Consider the following 24,052-nt stretch of genomic DNA (forward strand, 5'->3'; position numbering starts at 1 on the left):
AAAATGTGAATTTGAAAGTATTGTGTATGCCACAATTCTGGGTCTGGTCAGAGTCTGAGTGCTGAGATCAGCGTAATTGGAACCTTGTCTGTCTGTCTGGTTTTTTTTAAAAGCGAAGTTAAGTTTCTAGTCCTTAAGACAGGTTGAATACGGTTTTTCTTGGGGCCTCCGGTAAAGCCTGTACCTTCTCTCTGATCTCTAAGGCTCTCTTGCACAGCGGCTCGGCTTCCGTGTATTTCCCCCTCTTGCCATAGAGCACGGCCAGGTTATTAAGAGTCGCAGCCACCTGTCAGAAACAGGAGGAAAGGTCTGTTTATTTCTTTTTTTATTTTTTTTAAACCTTTATTAAGCATTCAACACAATTTACACAACAATACACCATGTTACATTTTCTACAAGCTACATGGACATACTTTACGTAGAAAAAGAAGAAAAGAAAAAAGAGAGAAAAAAAGAAGAAAATAAAAGATAAAGGATGGATTAAATAAAATAAAATAAACTTCTGATTATTCGCATTGTACTGTATCTCATTTTGTTATTTTATACACAGAATCTTATTGTTATTATTTGTTTTTCTGGTACCACGGTATATACAGGAGGTATCAGGGTGGTTCACAGAATAAAATCAAAATATAAAACCGCAAAATGCAGAATCAAAATAAAAATAACAGTACAGGGGTACCTCGGGTTAAGAACTTAATTCATTCCGGAGGTTCATTATTAACCTGAAACTGTTCTTAACCTGAGGTACCACTTTAGCTAATGGGGCCTCCCGCTACGGCTGTGCAATTTCTGTTCTCATCCTGAAGCAAAGTTCTTAACCTGAGGCACTATTTCTGGGTTAGCGGAGTCTGTAACCTAAGCATATGCAACCTGAGGTAAAGGTAAAGGTAAAGGGACCCCTGACCATTAGGTCCAGTCGTGACCAACTCTGGGGTTGCAGCGCTCATCTCGCTTTATTGGCCAAGGGAGCCGGCGTACAGCTTCCGGGTCATGTGGCCAGCAGGACTAAGCCGCTTCTGGCGAACCAGAGCAGCGCACGGAAACACCGTTTACCTTCCTGCCAGAGTGGTACCTATTTATGTACGTGCACTTTGACATGCTTTTGAACTGCTAGGTTGGCAGGAGCAGGAACCGAGCAACGGGAGCTCACCCCGTCGCGGGGATTCGAACCGCCGACCTTCCGATCGGCAAGCGCTAGGCTCTGTGATTTAACCCACAGCGCCACCCGCGTCCCTTGTAACCTGAGGTACCACTGTACTATTAGCAACACCCTGAACTTGGGCAGGTACCAAATCAGCATCCTCTGAGCAGACCTCTGAGCGCAGGACTTCCATGCAGACGATTCCTCAATGCTGTCAGCAATTGCGCTGCAGCATCTGGCACTAACTGCACCATTTGGGGAGGGGCATCGGCCAAGCTCTCCTCACTGCCCCCCCTCGAAGGCCTAGCACCTTTTAAACACCACATCTTTGGGAGCCTGGACCATAAAGAAGGCTGATCACCAAAGAGTTGATGCTTTTGAATTCTGGTGCTGGAGGAGACTCTTGAGAGTCCCATGGACTGCAAGAAGATCAAACCTCTCCATTTGGAAGGAAATCAGCCCTGAGTGCTCACTGGAAGGACAGATCCTGAAGCTGAGGCTCCAAGACTTTGGCCACCTCAGGAGAAGAGAAGACTCCCTGGAAAAGACCCTGATGTTGGGGAAGATGGAGGGCACAAGGAGAAGGGGACGACAGAGGACGAGATGGTTGGACAGTGTTCTCGAAGCTACCAGCATGAGTTTGACCAAACTGCGGGAGGCAGTGGAAGACAGGAGTGCCTGGCGTGCTCTGGTCCATGGGGTCACGAAGAGGTGGACACGACTAAACGACAACAAATCTTTGGGAGCACAAACGACTCTTCAAAACTTCCAAGGGCGTCCAGAAGAGTTGTATTTTTCCTAAGAGAGTGACCTGCCCCTCCCAAGAAAAATGGTGTGATGGCCTGGGATTTGGACTCGGATGCTGAACCTGAGGAATCGCAGCCTGCACAGGAGTCCCCGCCTCCAGAACCAGCTGAGCCGGGGCTGGGGCCTGAGCCTGAAGGGTCCTCACCTGTGCTGGATCCTCAGGTGCAGGCACCAACTGCGTCTGCTCTGGCCCCTGAGGTGATGGAGGACCCATTGCCTGCAGGTGCTCCACTCTCAGCCCCGTCAGAGGAAGCTGAGGTTGCCTCTGGGTCCGGTAACCCTCCAGCCTCTCCTGAGCTGCAGAGGCTCAGGGCAGAGAGGCGGAGGGAACTAAGTTCTCACAGGGGGAGTGCTCGCCTCCAGGCCAGGAGAGGCGAGTCACCTGTGGACCGGGGCCGCCCTGTGCCTCGGGGCAGATAAAAGCCAGCCAGCCCCAGTCCCAAGTTGCGGGAGCAACATTGTAGGTAGCCTGTTCCTGCCTGAACCCTGTCCTGCGTTCCTGACCTCACCTGACTCCCTGCCCTGCACCCAGCTTCAGCTTTTACGGACTGCCTCCATATTGCTCCTTCGACCTGACAGTAAGAGCTGTTTGACAGTGGAATTTGCTGCCAAGGAGTGTGGTGGAGTCTCCTTCTTTGGAGGTCTTTAAGCAGAGGCTTGACAACCATATGTCAGGAGTGCTCTGATGGTGTTTCCTGCTTGGCAGGGGGTTGGACTCGATGGCCCTTGTGGTCTCTTCCAACTCTATGATTCTATGATTCTATGATTCTATGACCTCAGACTGGACTTGGACCTCGCTTCTCCATTAATCCACGGGACCAGCACAAATGATCTCTGCCCGCACCCATCCAAATACTCCCAGAGGAGAAGACACAAGGAAGAGAAGCCTTAACAGGACCCAAGCAGCATCACCCTCCACCGAGCCCCAGATGGACACTCACGGCAGGGTGTTCCACACCCAGAGTTTGCTCCCGGATATCAAGGGCATCGTTTAGCAGCTCTGTGGCCTCCTTGTACTTGTTCTGGTCCCTGCGGTGGAAGAAGTCGGTACAAAAAAAAAAAAAAAAAAGACGATTGGAAAATGTTTACTGAATATATGAGAAATAACAGCGTACAGCTGAGAATGCCGGCAGCGTTGAGATAAATTCAACAGTATAAATAAGTTTTGATGGATGCAATAATGGAGTACTGAACGGTATAGTTTTTGTAAACTATGCAGGGATTTATTATATGTAACGTGAACCATGGAAAGAGAAGAAGGGAAGTCGTTGATAACTTAAGGATGTATAAATGAGGACTTTAAATTGTAAAATAGAAAATTTTATTATAGATAGATAGATAGATAGATAGATAGATAGACAGACACACAAAGAGATAGAGAGATGGCCTTCAATTTGAATTAGCCTGATTCTCTATTCCCTTTCCCCCTTCTTCTTCTACGAAGAAACCCTTTCTGGGACTCCATATTTAAATTCTTCCCTGGTCTCCTTGCTGGCCTTAGTAGGACCAACTTGTCCAGTTAGCCCTGGTGATCATTCGATGTGTACTGACTGGGGTCCCCCCCCAAAAAAAATGATCCCTGAATTTTTGAATTTTATTGATATTGATGTTGCATTTTATGTTGTCTTTTATGCTGTTTTAAAGTCGCATTTTAACCAATGTTTTATATTTGCTGTTAGCTGCCCTGAGCCGGGTTTTTAAACCGGGAAGGGCGGGGCTTAAATAAAAAATTATTATTATTCTATATATGTCATATGAAAAGCATCGGTGCCTCAGCCACACATGCTGAAGGAGCTGGCCAGCAGGACTCGGCCAAACACGGCAGGACATCTCTAAAAGTTGCAACCTCAGGTTTCTGCAGAGGATGCTTATAGAATTGGGGAGTCGGCAAGGGCACCCAAAGGCCATCTAGCCCAACCCCATGCAATGCAGGAATCACAGCTCTAAGTCTTCTCTTTCCAAGGCTCTTCTCAGCAGCCCGGGACCCTTTCCCACACAACACGCCCCCTGCCACCCCCCCTTACCTATAAACCAAGGCTAAGATGTTCAGCATGGTGGCCACATCTGGGTGGCTGTGTCCAGAGCTCTTCTCTAGGTCTTCCAGCGCCTGTTTGCAGAGGGGGACGGCCACTTCGTAGCGCCCCTGGGAGGCGTACTGGATCACCAGGTTGTGGAGGGTCCGCAGCCGCGCCGGGATCTCGTAGCCCCCTTGCTGAGCGGCCGAGGCGGCTGCGCTCGGGCTCCCTCCTGCCGCAGACAAGAGAGACAGGTAAGTCGGGCCCATTGCAGGAGAAGATTCCTGAACCCAGAACCCATCTGAAAACGTCGGGGGGTTAGAACAGGGCTTCTAATGTGGAAATATGGAAACGACGACGGGCGCCAGGATTGAGATTTGGAGTTATGCTACAAGGTCCAGACTCTGGGAAGCCCGAAAAATTAATAATTGCAATTTGGAAGATAATTCAACCTTTTTTATTTTAGTTTTTTATTGGATTATGATTTGATATGTTAATTGGGTGTTTTTTTATTGGAAAATTAATACAAATGATTTAACAAAAAGAAGAACATTGCTTCCCAAACTTTTGAGAGCCACTGTCCCCTCGGTTCCAGAAACTCAGCATTATTCAGAATAGCAGTTTGCACAACCCGCTAAGGAAGATAATGTCACAATAAAATTATAAGGTAAAGGTAAAGGGACCCCTGACCGTTAGGTCCAGTCGTGGCCGACTCTGGGGTTGCGGCGCTCATCTCGCTTTACTGGCCGAGGGAGCCGGCGTACAGCTTCCGGGTCATGTGGCCAGCATGACTAAGCCGCTTCTGGCGAACCAGAGCAGCGCACGGAAACGCCGTTTACCTTCCCGCCGGAGCGGTACCTATTTATCTACTTGCACGCTGACGTGCTTTCGAACTGCTAGGTTGGCAGGAGCAGGGACCGAGCAACGGGAGCTCACCCCGCCGTGGGGATTCGAACCGCCGACCTTCTTATCGGCAAGGTTTAACCCACAGCGCCACCCACGGCCCAATAAAATTATAATGGGGAATAATTAATTAATTGCACGTTTGTTCAAAACCCAGTTAAAACTATTGAGTTTAATTAGTTCAACAAAACTGATTGATTTGATCCTGTGATGCCAGGTTTTCAAAGTCCGGATACTTGCTCGCACCTCCAAGCGCCCTCCCTTTGCCTATTAGTGCTGCCCCCAGGTCACCCCACGGACCCCCACAAGCAGGAGAAACCACCCACTGGGTTAGAATGTGGCCTTCACTTGGGTGGGGTGAAGGTTAAACGCAACCATGTAACCCAGCCGAAAACTGGCCCTCCTGCCTAGCTACCAAAAAGAAGACCAGTGGGAGTTTTAGGTTACTAACCAATCACTTAATTCTATTTTCCCAAGACATTCTATCTCTGACCGCGGGGTCACCACACCAGGGAAGGGAAATAAGAACGAACCCAAGAAGAGGGAGCTGGATCAGGCCAAGGGCCCGTCTAATCCAGCATCCTGCCTTCGCAGTGGCCAACCAGGTGCCTGTGTGAAACCAGCAAAGCAGAATTCAAGCACAAGAGCAACTCTCCCCTTCTTCGGTTTCCAGCAACTAGGATTCAGAATCATTGCTGCAACCAACTTTGGAGACAAGGCACAGCTAGTATCCATCGGCAGCTCTCTCCTCCTCCATGAATTTGTCTCGCTTTCTCTTAAAACCATGTAAGTTGGCATTGAAATAAATAAAAAAATAAGGTCTTATATACAGTATATAAGGGACACGGGTGGGGCTGTGGGTTAAACCACAGAGCCTAGGACTTGCCGATCAGAAGGTCGGCGGTTCGAATCCCCGCAACGGGGTGAGCTCCCGTTGCTCAGTCCCTGCTCCTGCCAACCTAGCAGTTCAAAAGCACGTCAAAGTGCAAGTAGATAAATAGATACCGCTCCGGCGGGAAGGTAAACGGCGTTTCCGTGCGCTGCTCTGGTTCGCCAGAAGCGGCTTAGTCCTGCTGGCCACATGACCTGGAAGCTGTACGCCGGCTCCCTCGGCCAATAAAGGGACATGAGCGCCGCAACCCCAGAGTCGGTCACGACTGGACCTAATGGTCAGGGGTCCCTTTACCTTTACCTTATACAGTATATAATAAATGTTAAAGGTTAGTTTTTTCTAGTAAGGCTGTTTCCCATACTACTTGGTACCATTGTTCCATGCTTACTCCTGACAGGTCTCTCCAGTGTCTGGTTATGGTGTTTCTGGCTGCAGAAAGTAGGTGGGTTATGAGTTCTTTGTGGTGTAAATGGGCATTGTTGTCTTGGAAGATGTTTAGTAGGGCCAATTCTGGGGTGATTTCTAATACAGTGGTGCCCCGCAAGACGAATGCCTCGCAAGACGAAAAACTCGCTAGACGAAAGGGTTTTGCATTTTTTGAGTCGTTCCGCAAGACGAATTTCCCTATGGGCTTGCTTCGCAAGACGAAACGTCTTGCGAGTTCTTGCGAGTTTGTTTCCTTTTTCTTAAAGCCGCTAAGCCGTTAATAGCCGCTAAGCCGTTAATAGCCGCTAATAGCCGTGCTTCGCAAGACGAAAAAACCGCAAGACGAAGAGACTCGCGGAACGGATTAATTTCGTCTTGCGAGGCACCACTGTACTTGCTTAGTTATTTTACATATTTCTCGTATGGCTGTTGTCCAGAATAGTTGGATTTTGGGGCACTCCCACCACATGTGGAGGTATGTGCCTGTGGAGGTGCACCCTCTCCAGCATTTTGGTGAGGTTCCTGGGCGTATTAGCCCTAGTTTTCACTCAGAACAGAATTAAACTGTGGAACTCCCTCCTTCAGGAGGCAAGTGATGGCCGTGAAATAAAAAAAATTAAGGTCTTATGTATATATAATAAATGTTCATAAATGTACCAAGCAAACACGTACATAAATATATAAACCGCATGTCTGAAGCAGCAAAGAAAAATAGCCCTGAAAACCATTTTGACTCCCAAACTGACCAAATGTTTTCTCTGTAAGGTCAAAGGAAAATGGAAAAGCCTCCCCATTGTCTTTTCCTTCACAAATCCTGTCTTAAGGGTATGTCTGTGTATGAATAGGGTGAGCGTGTGACCTGGCTCAGGAACTAAGTATTTATTGTTACAAAAGACTGGCCAGGCTCCCCAGGGTATCCAATCAAGTAAGCATTAACAGGTAACCTGCCAGACAGGAGATAAACAATGCACTCAGATTTCTGCTGTAGATCGCCCTTTCTGTGATGTAGGTATGATGTATCTGGGGGGTGGTCTTGAGCTACACCCCTTCTGTGATGTAGGGGGGTGGTCTTGGACTCCAAGGCAGGCAATTTAAAATGTCTATATAAGGGCGGGCACACCTAGGTTCTGGGTCCTCCTCTGTTCCTGCGTGTGAGGGGAGCACCCTGTTGCAACAGATCAATAAAGATCAGGCTTACGAGCTGCTTTGCTTCTCAATATTCTCTGGTTGAGCAGCTGGAGAAGTAGGCATGCTAAGATACTTTAGTAAAATATTTATTCCTTTCCATTCCATGTTTCTCACTCAGCAAAGTGGGATAAAAATGTCTGCATGCATCCATCCATCCTCTTTCTCCCATTGTTCCCTTGTTAACCTCAGCCATACTCCAACAGGTGCACAGGTGAAGCACCCATCACCTTCCACGCACCCGGCCTGCATTCAATGGAGCCCTTCCTCTGAAATTCTGGCCACAGTAAGTCTCTCCAAGGCAGCCTCCCCTGGACTATAACTCCCATCCGCTCCAACCAGCATGACTGTACGCTGTCATGGAAGTTGTACAGTGGTCCCTTGGTTCTCAAACTTAATCTGTTCCAGAGGTCCGTTCCAAAACCAAGGTGTGCTTTCCCATAGAAAGTAATGCAAAATGGATTAATCTGTTCCAGACTTCTAAAGCAACAATCTAACATGAATTTTGCTATCTAACACAGGCTTCCTCAAACTCGCCCCCTCCAGATGTTTTTGGCCTACAACTCCCATGATCCCTAGCTAGCAGGACCAGTGGTCAGGGATGATGGGATTTGTAGTCTCAAAACATCTGGAAGGCCGAGTTTGAGGAAGCCTGATCTAATAAGACCACTGATCCATAAAATGAAAGCAATAAACAATGTACTGCAATCACACAATCAATCAATCGGTAGCTGAACAGGGTTCCTCACCGTCGCAAAAACAAAACAAAAAGAGCCGCAAAAACAAAAATGCAAAATAAATAGCAAAAGCAGACGGACCTCAGCGTAACACTCAAAATGGAAGTATGGCACTCAAATTGGAAGCGTAACACTCAAATCGGAGAATGTTTGGCTTCCGGAAAAAGTTTGCAAACCAGAACACCTGCTTTCTGGTTTGCAGTGTTTGGGTTCCAAGTTGTTTGAGTACCAAAGCGTTTGAGAACCAAGGTACCACTGTAGTCCCATCCCCCCCAAAAAGGAGGGCACCCAGTTGCGTAATGCCGGCCTGAGGTGCTGCTTTTGTGCAACTGGAAACAGAAAGTTGACTTGATGCCAGAAATGAGCTCCCACTGAACCTCTGGACGGGCCTTGGTTTCATCCTAAGTTGGGGTTAAGCCTCAAAAGACATGCGCAGGTTAACACGCATCATCGGCCCATGTACACACCCTGCCTCTGCTCATCGTCATCGTTGGGGAAGAGTGAAGACAGGCTGTCCTTCCTCTGCTCCGAGTCGTCTTTTTCTGCCTGCAAAGAGAGTAAAGGCAAGACCCGCATCTCCTGGCTTAGAAATAAATAAATAAATAAATAAATAATAATAATAATAATAATAATAATAATAATAATAATTTATTATTCGTACCCCACCCATCTGGCTGGGTTTCCCCAGCCACTCTGGTCGGCTTCCACAGAGACCAAAAATACACTAAAATGTCACACATTAAAAACTTCCCTAAACAGGGCTGCCTTAAGATGTCTTCTGAATGTCAGGTAGTTGTTTATCGCTTTGACATCTGGTGGGAGGGCGTTCCACAGGGCGGGCGCCACCACCGAGAAGGCCCTCTGCCTGGTTCCCTGTAGCTTTGCTTCTCACAGTGAGGGAACCGCCAGAAGGCCCTCGGCGCTGGACCTCGGCGTCCGGGCAGAATGATGGGGGTGGAGACGCTCCTTCAGGTTTACTGGGCCAAGGCCGTTTAGGGCTTTAAAGGTCAGCACCAACACTTTGAATTGAGGACCAGGTGCGCAGCCTGGGAGTCATTCTGGACTCACAGCTGTCCATGGAAGCGCAGGTCCATTCTGTGTCCAGGGCGGCTGTCTACCAGCTCCATCTGGTACACAGGATGAAACCCTCCCTGCCCGCAGACTGTCTTGCCAGAGTGGTGCATGCTCTGGTTATCTCCCACTTGGAGTACTGTAATGTGCTCTACGTGGGGCTACCTTTGAAGGTGACCTGGAAACTACAAGTAATCCAGAATGCAGCAGCTAGACTGGGGACTGGGAGCGGCCGCCGAGACCATATAACACTGGTCTTGAAAGACCTACATTGGCTCCCAGTATGTTTCCGAGCACAATTCAAAGTGTTGGTGTTGACCTTGAAAGCCCTAAAAGGCCTCGGTCCAGTATACCTGAAGGAGCGTCTCCACCCCCATCGCTCAGCCTGGACACTGAGGTCCAGCTCTGAGGGCCTTCTGGCTGTTCCCTCCCTATGAGAAGTGAGATTACAGGGAACCAGGCAGAGGGCCTTCTCGGTAGTGGCACCTGCCCTGTGGAACGCCCTCCCACCAGATGTCAAAGAGAAAAATAACTACCAAACTTTTAGAAGACACCTGAAGTCAGCCCTGTTCAGGGAAGTTTTTAATGTCTGATGTTTTATCTTTTAAAACTATTATTATCCATTAATTCTGTTGGGAGCCGCCCAGTGTGGCTGGGGAAACCCAGCCAGATGGGCAGGGAATAAATAAATAAATAAATAAATAAATAAATAATTACTACTACTACTACTACTACTACTACTAGGGCCAGGAGGTCTGGCCTGGGTATACAGCAGCTGCATATTCAAAATACTGCATTCCTGAAAACCAAGGGAGATTGGAAATGTGATTCGGGGAGCTTTGCAGGACGAGCATTTTGAACATCTCCTTTTGGGTGGGGTCTGAGGATCTGCTCCAATTAATAATAATAATAATAATAATAATAATAATAATAATTTATTTATACCCTGCCCATCTGGCCGGGTTTCCCCAGCCACTCTGGGCGGCTTCCAACAAAATATTAAAATACAATAATCTATAAAACATTAAAAGCTTCCCTAAACAGGGCTGCCTTCAGATGTCTTCTAAAAGTCTGGTAGTTGTTGTACTCTTTGACATCAGGTGGGAGGGTGTTCCCCAGGGTGGGCGCCACCACCGAGAAGGCCCTCTGCCTGGTTCCCTGTTCACGAAGGCCTGGTGGAATGAATATGCGAGGGGATCTGGTTAGTTTTCAAAGGTGCTGGGGCTGACAGCTGCCGAGAGGCCGCTTGCCTCCGTGGCTCACCCTCTAAACCTGGGTAGGTTTCGGATTTGCTGGGAGTAAGGACAAGGCACTTTGCGCATGCTTAGAGAGCTCTGTCCAGCATTGCAGATTCAGTAGAAGGCAGCTTCGGACGTCCCTGCACCTCTCATTTTGGGGACCGAACGGCTGCCACATCCCCCTGTCCGTACCTGGTCATCCCTCGGGTCATATTGCCTGAGCTGGTTGAGGAATTCCAGGTGCTTCTTTTCCTCCTCCAACTGCGCCACCGATTCCTCGCTGTGCTGAAGGCGCAGTTGGGTGAGCGCCAGCTCGTCCCGCAGCCAGAGATTCTCCTGGCAGAGACGCTTGACCTGAGCCCGCAGCTTCTGCTTCTCCGCCTCCAGCGACCCGATGTGAGAGGACAGAGCTACCATCATCTGTGGGGCAGGGCGAGATGGAGGAAGGAAACTGGGTTTGTAGGTGGACTCTTTGCAAACTCTAAACTTCTGCAGCCCCCACGGCAACAACTCCCCCTGCCTGGTTTAAGAGCCTGGTGGCTGAATCAAGCCAAATAGCCCACTATCCTTTTCTCACAGTGGCCAAATGCTCCATAGAACCCAGATAGACTGCCTCTGAACCTGGAGGTTCCATAAAAATATCAGGAGAGCCTGGCTGCTGAATCAGTCTAAGCTACAAAGATGCTGCTGCAGTTCTGTATCTTTTCTCTCGTGCTCCATCTGCAGCTCTCAGTTCCATCAGGTGGGGCGGGAGGAAGGGGGGAGGAAATAGCACCCGAAATAAACCCGCAGATCAGACCATCTATGCTAGTCTACCACTACAAATCTATGGGAGAAGCGCTTGCGGTCCTTCCCTTGTAGCCCTTGGAACACCTGCCCATGCCTCCGCCTCCTCCTCCTCTTCCTCCTCTCTCTGAACTGCTTTCTCTATGGTTGCCCTCACTCTCCTCTCAAAGCACCTCAGCAATTTATAGGCCATGCCAGGCTGCCCATCTCATCCGGGTCCTTCAGTGGCATAGCCGCAGTACTAACGGGAGCGGCAGCGATGGGCAGAGGGGAGGCCCCAGGCAGAGACACTCAGTTCGGCGGCCGCGAGGAGGATGGTGGCGGAAGGGCCCAAGGCTCCCACCAGTCCCGGCGGGGAGGGGCTCCTGGGGGCCGAGGCTGGTGAGAGGAGGCCAGGGGGGGGGGGGGGCGGGCCGGGCAGCCAAGCAACACAGTTGGAGCCTCCCTCCTCCCTGGCCAGCAGGGAGGGAGGGAGAGGAGCTGCTTCCTTTGAAACCCGGGAAATTTAAGGGACATCATCAATAAGGGACAGCAGCGGGACATGGCACTGGGATAAGGGACTGTCCCTCCAAATAAGGGACGCTTGACAGCTATGAGTGGGGGGGGGGAGTTCTGTAGGTTAACTATGAGCTGCACAAATAAGTTCTTGCTTTTATCAAAAGCATAAACTGTTTGTTATACAATGCACCAGGAGTTGCCAAAAGAGTTGCACACACTAATTACAGCAACCTTTTCTATTAGCTACAACCTAATGCTCTTTTCGAGCCTAATTTCAGCAGCGGGGAAGGGCAGGGTAGTGGATGCCACGGGTACCAGGGAAGGCTTCTGCAGGAAAATCTCTGCCTGTGGGCAACATCTCCGTAACCCCTGGGCCAAAGGGGGCTCCAGAAAACCAAACCACCCTCATTCAAAACTATGTGCAAAAGTTGTATTTAGTATATACCAAATAAACTTAAGTGTTGGAATTCAATGAATTATATCGCATTAAGTTTCAGAAGTGGAACAACAGGTGTACCACCATCTTGAGTTTGATGGGAAGGTGGGCTTAAAAACAGCAAAATGCGTAAAAAAGAGAGAAGTCCTTGCTTTTATCAGCCCTGAACCTCAACTTCATCCGATGTCCACGAGCTCTTACGTTACAACACAGAGAAAAACTTTTCTCTAGCCGTGTTCCTCATGCCACGCGTAATTTTACAATTGTCTGTCCTACGGCTGGGCTGGATGAATCCCTAGCCGGAATTAAGATTGCCGGAAGAAATATCAACAACCTCAGATATGCAGATGACACAACCTTGATGGCAGAAAGTGAGGAGGAATTGAAGAACCTTTTAATGAGGGTGAAAGAGGAGAGCGCAAATTATGGTCTGAAGCTCAATATCAAAAAAACGGAGATCGTGGCCACTGGTCCCATCACCTCCTGGCAAATAGAAGGGGAAGAAATGGAGGCAGTGAGAGATTTTACTTTCTTGGGCTCCATGATCACTGCAGATGGTGACAGCAGTCATGAAGTTAAAAGACACCTGCTTCTTGGGAGAAAAGCAAGGACAAACCTAGACAGCATCTTAAAAAGTAGAGACATCACCTTGCCAACAAAGGTCCGTATAGTTAAAGCTATGGTTTTCCCAGTAGTGATGTATGGAAGTGAGAGCTGGACCATAAAGAAGGCTGATCGCCGAAGAATTGATGCTTTTGAATTGTGGTGCTGGAGGAGACTCTGGAGAGTCCCATGGACTGCAAGAAGATCCAACCTCTCCATTCTGAAGGAAATCAGCCCTGAGTGCTCACTGGAAGGACAGATCCTGAAGCTAAGGCTCCAAGACTTTGGCCACCTCATGAGAAGAGAAAACTCCCTGGAAAAGACCCTGATGCTGGGAAAGATGGAGGGCGCAAGGCGAAGGGGACGACAGAGGACGAGATGGCGGGACAGTGTTCTCAAAGCTACCGGCATGAGTTTGACCAAACTGCGGGAGGCAGTGGAAGACAGGAGTGCCTGGCGTGCTCTGCTCCATGGGGTCACAAAGAGTCGGACACGACTAAACGACTAAACAACAAGTCCTACGGCCCCTTCCTCGTTTATTCTCCAAACTGAAAACCCTCAAACACTGTAGCTTTTGCAATCGCTCCATTCCCTCGATTGGCGATTTTGGTCGCCCTTTTCCAAAGCTTTCCCAACTCTACCGTATCCTTTTGCAGGTGAGGTGGCCACGATCCCCAGCATCACCACCCCAGCCTGCCTCTCGGGCAACTCTTTCCCCATTTTTTTTTGGGGGGGGGAGGGCCTTGCCCCCACAGATTCCCAAAACACAAAACCCCTCTCGTGTCAGGTTCTCCCCACAACTCCCAAATTTCGGTTCCTTCCCAGAAATTGTGAGCATCCGGCCACTGCTGCCGCCACCCTCCAAAGCTGGAACTCTGGCAGACATTCCATGACGTCACAGCAGCCCAGCCAATGGCTTCGCTGCAGCCCACCGCAGCATACCTGGGCCTCCGCAATGCCCAACTCAATCCCTTCCAGACTCTTATAGATGAGGTCGTGCTTTTCCTCCAGCAACTCCAGCGCCTGGATGTCCACGGCCTCTGCATCTGCCTCCACGGCCTCCTCTCTCTCGTCCAGTAGCTGCCTGTCCCTCAGCAAAGCCTCCTGCAGCCGGTGATGGATGCTCTTGTTCTCGCTGCGCAGGGCCTCCAGGCCTTTCATCACCTGCCGCGTGTGGACGATGATGTCGTCGGCCGTCATCCTCTCCGATTGGTTGTCGCCAATCTCCACCAGGACCGACATGGCGGGGTCAAGTCAGCCGGGAAGGAGAGGGGAAGAGGAGCCCAAAGGTGGTGTCTCCGCCCTTTGGGCGATGCTCAGCTTCTGGAAAGAGAAAAATAGGTGCTGGGGTCAAGGCCCGAGTTGCGGCTTTTGAGAATGTAGCTTCTCCTCCGATCCCAGCAGTGAGGGCTGATTGGCACTCTGCGCAGACTCAGAAACCCAGCCAGGTGAGCAGGGTATAAGTAATAATAGTAATAATAATAATAATAATAATAATAATAATAATACAGTGGTACCTCGGGTTACAGGCGCTTCAGGTTACATACGCTTCAGGTTACAGACTCCGCTAACCCAGAAATAGTACCTCGGGTTAAGAACTTTGCTTCAGGATGAGAACAGAAATCGTGCTCCAGCGGCGTGATGGCAGCTGGAGGCCCCATTAGGTAAAGTGGTGCTTCAGGTTAAGAACAGTTTCAGGTTAAGAACAGACCTCCGGAACGAATTAAGTTCTTAACCCAAGGTACCACTGTATATCTGAAGGAGCATCTCCACCCCCATCGTTCAGCCCGGACGCTGAGGTCCAGCGCCGAGGGCCTTCTGGTGGTTCCCTCACTGCGAGAAGCCAAGTTACAGGGAACCAGGGAGAGGACCTTCTCGGTGGTGGCACCTGCCCTGTGGAACACCTTCCCACCAGATGTCAAAGAGATAAAAAACTACCAGACATTCAGAAGACATCTGAAGGCAGCCCTGTTCAGGGAAGCTTTTAATGTTTGATGCATTACTGTATAGTGGTACCTCGGGTTACATACGCTTCAGGTTATATACACTTCAGGTTACAGACTCCGCTAACCCAGAAATAGTACCTCAGATTAAGAACTTTGCTTCAGAACGAGAACAGAAATCGAGTGGCGGCGGCATGGCAGCAGCAGGAGACCCCTTTAGCTAAAGTGGTGCTTCAGGTTAAGAACAGTTTCAGGTTAAGAACGGACCTCCGGAACGAATTAAGTTCTTAACCCAAGGTACCACTGTAATCATAATAAATTTTATTTATACCCTGCCCTCCCCATTCAAGACAGGGCTCAGGGCGGCAAACACCAGTTATAAAAACAATTGATTAAAATACAACTTAAAAACAAGATTAAACTACAACGTTAAAATGCAGCCTCATTTCAGTAGAAACTCAAATCAAAAACTTTTTGGGGGATGAAAACGTCAAATCTTCACCAAGGCCAACTATCCGGACTGGTCCTACGTGGGCCAGAAAAAAGCCAGGGAAGTCCCCAAATAGGAGTTCCATCACAGAACAAGAAAGGAAAAAGGAAAGAGGGGGAGGGGATCAAGCTGATTCCAAGCCAAAGGCCAGTAATAAAATTATCATTATTTCAGGGCCATTTCCAAGCCCTACTCTCTTTTTGCTCTGGATCCGCTAAGCCAGAATCCATCGCTTATTTTATTTTTATTCGACAGGATTTATATATTGCATAAATCATCCCTTAAACAGTTTGCACATTGGAATATAAAATGTTCATTGTTATTATAAGATCGAATGCTAAAAAGCAAATTAAGCTAAAAATGATTAATATATGATTTCGGTTAAAAAATATACGCTACCAAATAAAACTCTAAAATTCTAAAGGAATAACTGGGAGCTGGGAATCAGATTTTTCCAATGCTTTTTATTAAAAGAACCCAAATTCAGAAATGTTATGGGGAGGAAAATTAACACCTGCAATATTTTCTGGCACTGGATGCAAGTTTGCTCTAAGTTTGGGATTTAGCAATACAAAGTAAAAACCCCACCCGAAAAAAGGTTGGTGATCTCACCAGCCAGACAGGAGATAAACTGCAGCGGACAAGCTGAGCTTAGTCCGAGGTTTGGCGGACCCCCACGGGAGACGGTTTGGCCGGCTCCCTTCTCACCTCTTGGGAAGGTTTCGCCCCGCCAGCTTCCCTTCGCCACCTCGGCTCTCGCCAGAACAGGTCCCGCCAGCGGACGCGCCCGCCAGAACAAGCCGAGACGCGTTTGCTGGCAGAGAATTCTCTGCCTCCGTGCAAAAAACACGAAGTGAGTGCTTAAGAAGGCGAGAAAACACGCCAGATCATTGACTCAGGGCAGCCTTTCCCACCTAGGGATCTTCCAGATGTTTTCGACTACAACAAAACATAAGAGGAGGTTGCTGGATCAGGCCAAAGAGGGAACCATCTGGTTCAGCATCCTCTTTCAAAGTAGCCGACCAGACGCCCATTATGGGAAACCTGCAATCAGGATTCGAACACAGAGCCCTCTCCTTCTGGTTTTGAGACGTTTTGCTGCCTCCAACTGGGGAGAGCAGAGCTAATAGGCATCAATAGCCCTATCCTCCTCCATTAATCTGTCAAATTCTTTTTCAAAGCCATCCAAGTTGGCGGCCATCCGTGCCTCCGGTGGGAGGGAGTTCCATAGGCTAACTAGGCAGTGCATGAAGAAGGACTTTGTTTTCTCCATCCTGAATCTTCAGTCAACTTCCCTGGCTGCCCACGAGTCGTGAGGGAGGAGGATAACATTTCTCTAGGCAATTTCTCTATGCCGTGCCTTATCTTATAAGCTTCCATCATGTTGCTTCCTTACTCGCCTTTTCTCTAAACTAAACAGTCCAAAATGTTGCAACCGTTCTTCACAGAGGAGTGGCCCCTATTTTGGTTGCCCTTTTCTAACCATATAATGCCCTTTTTGAAACAAGGCAACCAGCAAACCTGGTTGGGGAAGGCTGAGTTAATGTGTGCAACATTAAGAACATCATTTACGCGGCCCAGTAACAAAATAATCGTCATAATAGCCCCCCACCCCAGTTTTAACAGGCCATAGATTATTTAACGGCTGAAGACCCCTGGGTAAAGAGGACTGCTTTCGCCTGGCGCCTGAAGACACGTAATGAAGGCTCCAAGCAAGCCTCTCTGGGGAGAGACTTCCACAGACAGGGAGCCACCACTGATAAGGCCCCGCTTTTGTGTTGCCGCCCTCCGAACTTCTCATGAAGGACCTCAGATGATGATTGCAAGGCCCTAGTCAATTTGTATGAGGAGAGGCAGTTCTTAAGGTATTGAAGTCCTGAGCTGTGAAAGGCTTCATCGGTCAGCACTGGCACTTTAAATTGGGCCGGACACTAACTGGAAGACTTGGGAGAGCTCCAGTCCACAGACACACCTCTCCTTTCCATCGGAACTAGGCTCTGCGACTCTGCCCCAACCGCTACACCAGCTTTTCCCATCCTTGGGTCCCCAGAGGTTGCTAGACTACAACTCCCATCATTCCCATCCAGCATGGCAATTGTCAAGGATGATGGGAGTTGTAGTCCAACAGCACCTGGGGGAACCAGGGTTGGAAAAGGCTGCTGCATCCAGCAGGACAACGGCAATCTGCTTGCAGCTGTGACGTCGATTCAACCCCAACAGTTTTCTAGGTGTTGTTCTACCCGGAAAGGAGAAGCAGAGGCCTGTTGGGTAGGACCAAAGGCCTTTTCAGGCCAGCATCCTGTGTCTGGAAAGCACCCAACCCCACCTTCCTGGGAAGCCCAAAAGCAGCCAGGCCCTTCCTGGTTTAGAATGCACGCTCGCCTGGGGCGACTCGGAAGCTTTTCTAGGCAACCCAATAGGGGGCCTTTCCTGAAGAAGGGCAAAAAGTGACTCTCCTATCCCTCCATCCTGAATAAGACAAACGATGAATGCCAGCCCATCTGGGTCCATCAGTTTCACGAAGTTTTGCAGAGCGGGTGGCGCTGTGGGTTAAAACACAGAGCCTAGGGCTTGCCGATCAGAAGGTCGGCGGTTCGAATCCCCGCGACGGGGTGAGCTCCTGTTGCTCGGTCCCTGCTCCTGCCAACCTAGCAGTTCGAAAGCACGTCAAAAGTGCAAGGACACTTAATTCGTTCCGGAGGTCCGTTCTTAAACTGAAACTGTTCTTAACCTGAAGCACCACTTTAGCTAATGGGGCCGCCCGCTGCTGCCGTGCCGCCGCCACGCGATTTCTGTTCTCATCCTGAAGCAAAGTTCTTAACCTGAGGTACTATTTCTGGGTTAGCAGAGTCTGGAACCTGAAGCGTATGTAACCTGAAGTGTATATAACCAGAGGTACCACAGTAGATAAATAGGTACTGCTCTGGCGGGAAGGTAAACGGCGTTTCCGTGTGCTGCTCTGGTTCGCCAGAAGTGGCTTAGTCATGCTGGCCACATGAACTGGAAGCTGTACGCCGGCTCCCTCGGCCAGTAAAGCGAGATGAGTGTCACAACCCCAGAGTCGCCCGTGACTAGACCTAACGGTCAGGGGTCCCTTTACACACATTGCACCCAGGGAGCCAGGGGTCGCTGAGCTCCAAGTACCGAGAAGGATGCACGCAGGCCGGCTTGCAATGTGCAAAGAGAAGGCCAGGATCTGGCGCATGGATTGTGTGCAGCGCAGCCTCGCCTGTGCATGGTCCAAGACTCTGAGTGAGCCACTCCTACCTGTCAACTCGCTTTGAAATATCACGCACACACACCCAGCATCCTCCTGGATTGCTTGTGCAATGGGATGGGCTCAGTTTGCAAGCAATATGTCTGCCCCGGCCAGGGACTGGGGATAGCATGGAAATGCAGGGATGATTACCTCAAGCTTTACAACAGCCTCTCCCAACCCCCCCCCCCCACTCCGACATTTCAGACTACAACTCCCACCAGCTCCAGACGGGAACTGTAGTCCGAAGCATCCGAGGGCCTCCTGGAAGTTGCTGACTTCCAGCCAGAGGTTCGAGACCCACCTCGGCACACTTTCAAAAACAACATTTTATTTTTATTATTGATTCCAATTTATTTACACACCCGCCCATCCTTTGCAACAAGGTCCCTGGGCTGGGTTACAACAACCACAACCCTAACATTATAAAGAAAACAGTTTAAAACAAGCTAAAATGGCAGAACTAAAGGTGGGAATTAGCTGCGAGGAACTAATTCCCTGGGAATTAGCTGCAAGGAACGAAAGGGCGCTGACTTCTGACGAGCGGCGCTCAAGTCTTGCCAGATCAGGAGGCGCTTCCCAGCCTACTTTCCCCCTTGTATTCATGAAATCGCCTTGCAGCGCCTCGGGTACTTCAGCGTAAACAACAAGAAAAAATGATATATTTTTTTAAAACCCACAAACCGTCAACAGTGGGAGGAGCAGCAAGCTTCAGAACAAAAGTCCGGCGGGGAGAAAGAGGGTCTTTTATTTTCTCCTTACCTGGCTCAGATGGAGGGAGAAGGGCGCGCTCTGGGGCGGGTAGGATCCAGCCCCCTTTTATTCTGCCCCTCCTGGAAGAAAAGCGCCCGCGGCTGGCGCGCAAGGCGGGTGGGGCAGCTGAAAACCGACGCTGCTAGATCCCTGGATGTGTCTCCAATGAGAGCTGGGGTTTTTTGGGGGAGGGGAGCTTAGATCTGCGCCCCACTGGAGAAAAGAGCACCCCGGGTCATGCTCTGGTGGGGAGGGGGGGCGTCCGAGCCGGAGACTGCGGGGAAGGAGAGTTGCAGGATGGCGAGGCGCCGCTTGCAAGAAGAGCCGAGGATGGCGAGGGAGGCGCGTCGCCAGCTGCGCGCCCCGATCCGCGCACCTGCCCGCCGGAGCAGCTTCGGCCTCGCCCCTCCCGGCCTCCCCGGCGGCTCCTCCCCGCCCCGCTGGGCCGGCTCACCTGCCTGCTCCGCCTCGCGCAGCGCCGGCCCCCGGGGCTCCCCCATCCGGCCCCGGCGCGCCTCTGCTGCTTCTCCTTCTTTTGCGCGCCCGGGGCGCGGCAGGCAGGCAGGGCATCGCTGGGCTGCGCAGAAAGCGGACGGGGCCAGCCGGTCCTGGGCAGCAGCTGGCGCCCAGCTCGCGGTGGGTGGGTGGGGTGGCTGGGTGGGTCGGAGATGGCGAGGTCCCGGGGCCGATGGGAGTTGTAGTGCAGCACATCTGGCGGGCCGCTGGGAGTCGTAGTGAGATGCGCCATCGGCGGCGGCGGATCCCGGGAGGAGCGAGCCCAGGGGCGTTCTGCATACGGAGCAGGTGTCCGAGGAAGGAGCAGAGGGCAAGATGAGGTGCAGGCAGAACTAAGCCCGTGCAAACAACTCCTTTTGTTTAAATAATAATAATAATAATAATAATAATAATAATAATAATTTATTTGTACCCCGCCCATCTGGCTGGGTTTCCCCAGCCCCCAGCCACTCTGGGCGGCTTCCAACAAAGACCAAAAATACACAAAATACATGCGCATCTTCCCATTGCTCATCAAACCAGGGCAATGGGCTCCCAGTGCAATAATTAAGGAAAAATATCTTCCCAGCCTTGACTTGAGGAGGCTTCTTTCCTGGGACTGGATTCACTATGCTGGGGTGGCAATCAGATTTCCAGACTCCTGGTTTGTTATTTATTTATTGCTTTATTTATTGCCTGTATATTCCACTTTAATAATAATAATAATAATAATAATAATAATTTACACCCCACCCATCTGGCTCAGTTTCCCCAGCCACTCTGGGCAGCTCCCAATTGAGTGTTAAAAACAATACAGCATTAAATATTAAAAACTTCCCTAAACAGGGCTGCCTTCAGATGTCTTCTAAAGATAAGATAGCTGCTTATTTCCTTCACATTTGTAGGGAGGGCGTTCCACAGGGCAGGCACCACTACCAAGAAGGCCTTCTGCCTGGTTCCCTGTAACCTCACTTATCGCAGTGAGGGAACCGCCAGAAGGCCCTCGGCGCTGGACCTCAGTGTCCGGGCTGGACGATGGGGGTGGAGACGCTCCTTCAAATATACTGGACGGTTGAGGGCTTTCAAGGTCAGCACCAACACTTTGAATTGTGCTCAGACACGTACTGGGAGCCAATGCAGATCTCTCAGGACTGGTGTTATGTGGTCCCGGCGGCCAAGGAAGGAGCTCGAGTTGGCAGACATGAGTTTTCCCTGCCGTCACCTAATTCTCTCAACAACCCTGCAGGATAGGTCAGGCAGAGAGTGAGTGACTGGCCCCCAAGGTCAACCCAGTGAGCTTCGTGGCCAAGTGGGGAATTTGCACCCTGGTCTCTCTCCCAGATCACGGACTCTAACCACTGTACAACACTGCCTCGGTGTGTGTGTGTGTGTGTGTGTGTGTGTGTGTGACTTCTTCCCTAGAGCAAAAGGTGGCAGCCCAGAGAGAGAAATTGTTGAGGGTCCCAACGTCACCAGGATGGCAGGTGAGAGGGGCAGACTTGGGAACAAATTTCTCAGTCACCTCACTTGTCAGAAATCCATTTTACCCTATCTTAGACATTTATATACTAAGCACCACACAGAAATGGCAGGCCTCTTCTCAGATATTAGCTGCATAGTATATCTGTGTGCTTATTTATTTATGCCTCGGCTCAGAAAGGATATTGCAGAGTTAAAAATGTTCCAAAAAGGGCAGCTAAAATGATCCAGGGAATGGAGCCATTCCCCTAGGAGGAAAACTTACGGTGTTTGGTCCTTTTTAGTTTAGAGAAAATCTGAGAGGTGACACGACATAAGTTTATAAAATGATGCCAGACATGGAGAAAGTGGAAAGAGAACAGCTCTCTCTCCCCCCCCCCCATACTAGAACTGCAGACAGATTCAGGAATCATAGAATTATAGGATTTGTAGAGTCAGAAGGGACCCCTAGAGTCATCTAGACCAACCTGCTGCAATGCAGGAATCTCAGCTAAAGCATCCGTGACGGAAGGCCGATAAAAGAAAGGACTTCTTCACATAGTAAGACTATGGAACTCTCTGCCACCACAGGCAATGACGGCCACCAACTTGGCATCATCATCATCATCATTTTTTATTTGTATACCGTCTTTCTATCTTACAATACTCAAGGCGGTTTACAAGCTGAAGAAACAAAAAATGTACATCTTATAACCATCTAATGCAATACAAAAATTTGATAATAAAACATAACTTTAAGCAACCTACATAAAAAAAGAAACATTCAACAATCATTAGAATAACATAAAATAATAATATCAGCATATAAAAGTTAAACAGAGATTCACTCATAACAGTTACAATAAATAATTTATAAACTACAATAAATAACACAACGGCAAGCCCCAGTACATCAAATAACACAATACAAATCGAGAAGCAGAGACTAGAGGGGGGAGCAAGGCAGGTGGAAGGAGGCCTTGCCTGATGAAGTCTCTCCCCTCAGGCAAATTCATGGAAGAGAGGCCTGCATTGCAGGGGGTTGGACTAGATGACCTCTGGGAGACCCTTCCAACACAGACATTCTATAATTCTGTGATGGCTACTGGCTACGAGGGCTCCGCTCTGCCTACACAGCTGGAGGCAGCAATTCTTCTGAACAGCAGTTACTGGAAGCCACAAGATGGGAGAGCGCTCCTGTGTTCGAATCCTGCTTGTGGGTTTCCCATAATGGGCATCTGGTGGGACACTGTGAGAACAGGAGGCTGGAACAGTTTCCCTCGGGAGGTTGCGGACTCTCCATGCTTAGAGGTCTTTAAGCGGAGGTTGGGTGGGCATCTGTCATGGATGTTTTAGCAGCGATTCCTGCCTTGCAGGGGGGTGGCAGTGCTGTTTTTCTGGGGGTACTCGAGGGTACGCAGTAGCAGCCCCTCTTTTTTTAGGGGGGGGGAGTTAAACAGTGTGACATTTACTGTAACAACTTCAAGGTGAGTACTGGCATTGATTTTTCTAGGGAAAATGAAATCTACTCAGAGTGAAGAGTGGATTTCATGCTCTTTATTCAGCTCATAGTGTTGAGGAGGAATGAATGTTCCTCCAGAATATCTGCTTTATATACATTATTTACACAATGGGCCCCACGTGATTGGCTAATTCCGGGATTCTCCTGTAGGCCAATCAGGTTGCGGATTCACTTCCACCTGGAGCTGGATTGGGTGGCTCCTGTGGACCAATCAGACTGCTGCATTCTGAATCCTATTCTAGGACCAATCAGACTGCTGCATTTTGGATCCTATTCAACTCAGTACATAACAGAAAAAGCACTGGTTTTGGACTAGATTACTCTTGAGGTCCCTTCCAACTCTATGATTCTACAGTATGCCTAGATGGGCCCCCACTGATCTGATCCAGCAGAGATCTTATGCTCTTCTGACAGGCATGTTATCGGTATGAGCTTTCGTGTGCATGCACACTTCTTCAAATACTTTCTTCAGATACCTTCTTCAGATATTTTGTGCATGCACACAAAAGCTCATACCGATAACAAACTGAGTTGGTCTCTAAGGTGCTACTGGAAGGAATTTTTTTTGTTTTGTTTCGATTACGGCACACCAACACGGCTACCAACCTGTAACTAGAACGAGAAGAAAACTTTATTTTCCCTCGGGGTGAGGTCCAGCTACCAACCTGCAGCCTGGCCTCCTGCCTTCTACAGGTACCGGTAGTTCTGGATCCCTCCAAGGATCCCTTCCCACTGCCACCTTCCCGGATCCCCAAGGCCTCTCTCTGCCTGTGGGCAATCTGCAGGCACCAACAGAGCTCTGTGAAGAGCGAAAGATAGACTTATCCCGAAGCTACTTCAACCCGAAGTATGACTGTACATAGCTTAATGAATTCCTAGAAAATCCATACTTTAACCGACTCTCCTAATTCCAGCGCCATTTTAACCCGGCTCCGACCCACGAGACTAGGGCCCTGCAGGACTTGATTTCCTTCCGCCGGGCCTGTAAGACAGAGCTATTCCGCCTGGCTTTCAATTTGAATTAGCCTGATCCTCTACAGTCATACCTCAGGTTACAGAAGCTTCAGGTTGCTCGTTTTCGGGTGGCGCACCGCGCTGAACCCTGAAGTACCGGAACTGGTTACTTCCGGGTTTCGGAGCTCACGCATGCACAGAAGCACAAAAACCACACTTTGCACATGCGCAGAAGCACTGAATTGCAACCCGCACATGCGCAGACACGGGTTGCAAATGCTGCAGATTGCGAACGTACCTCCAACATGGATCACGTTCGTAACCCGAGCGTCCACTGTATACATAAATCCGGCACTGCTCCCCCCCCTTCTGCCCCACTGACGGAGCAAGGCATTGTGGGAATCCCTGTGGGGGGAGAAGAAGAATCAACGCCCATTTCT

General features: G+C 49.6%; 1 protein-coding gene across 5 annotated transcripts in view; it reads right to left on the reverse strand.

Annotated features, from left to right (window-relative positions):
* KLC3 (kinesin light chain 3) overlaps positions 1-19,770 on the reverse strand; it is a 32,049-nt gene extending 12,279 nt beyond the window's left edge. Inside the window, exons 1-7 of one of the 5 annotated variants that reach the window (XM_081018936.1) lie at positions 19,638-19,770; positions 13,684-14,064; positions 10,611-10,838; positions 8,577-8,655; positions 3,976-4,198; positions 2,893-2,980; positions 185-286 (exon numbers count right to left, since the gene is read on the reverse strand). In XM_081018936.1, coding sequence (XP_080875062.1) covers positions 185-286; positions 2,893-2,980; positions 3,976-4,198; positions 8,577-8,655; positions 10,611-10,838; positions 13,684-13,983 — 1,020 coding nt within the window. In that variant the 5' untranslated portion in view covers positions 13,984-14,064; positions 19,638-19,770. The other 4 variants (XM_081018935.1, XM_081018938.1, XM_081018934.1 and 1 more) reach the window with 4 other exon arrangements.
* Positions 19,771-24,052: the final 4,282 nt, after the last annotated feature.

The sequence above is a fragment of the Podarcis pityusensis genome (assembly GCF_964106645.2).
Source record: "Podarcis pityusensis genome assembly, chromosome: 8".
Classification (NCBI taxonomy): domain Eukaryota; kingdom Metazoa; phylum Chordata; class Lepidosauria; order Squamata; family Lacertidae; genus Podarcis; species Podarcis pityusensis.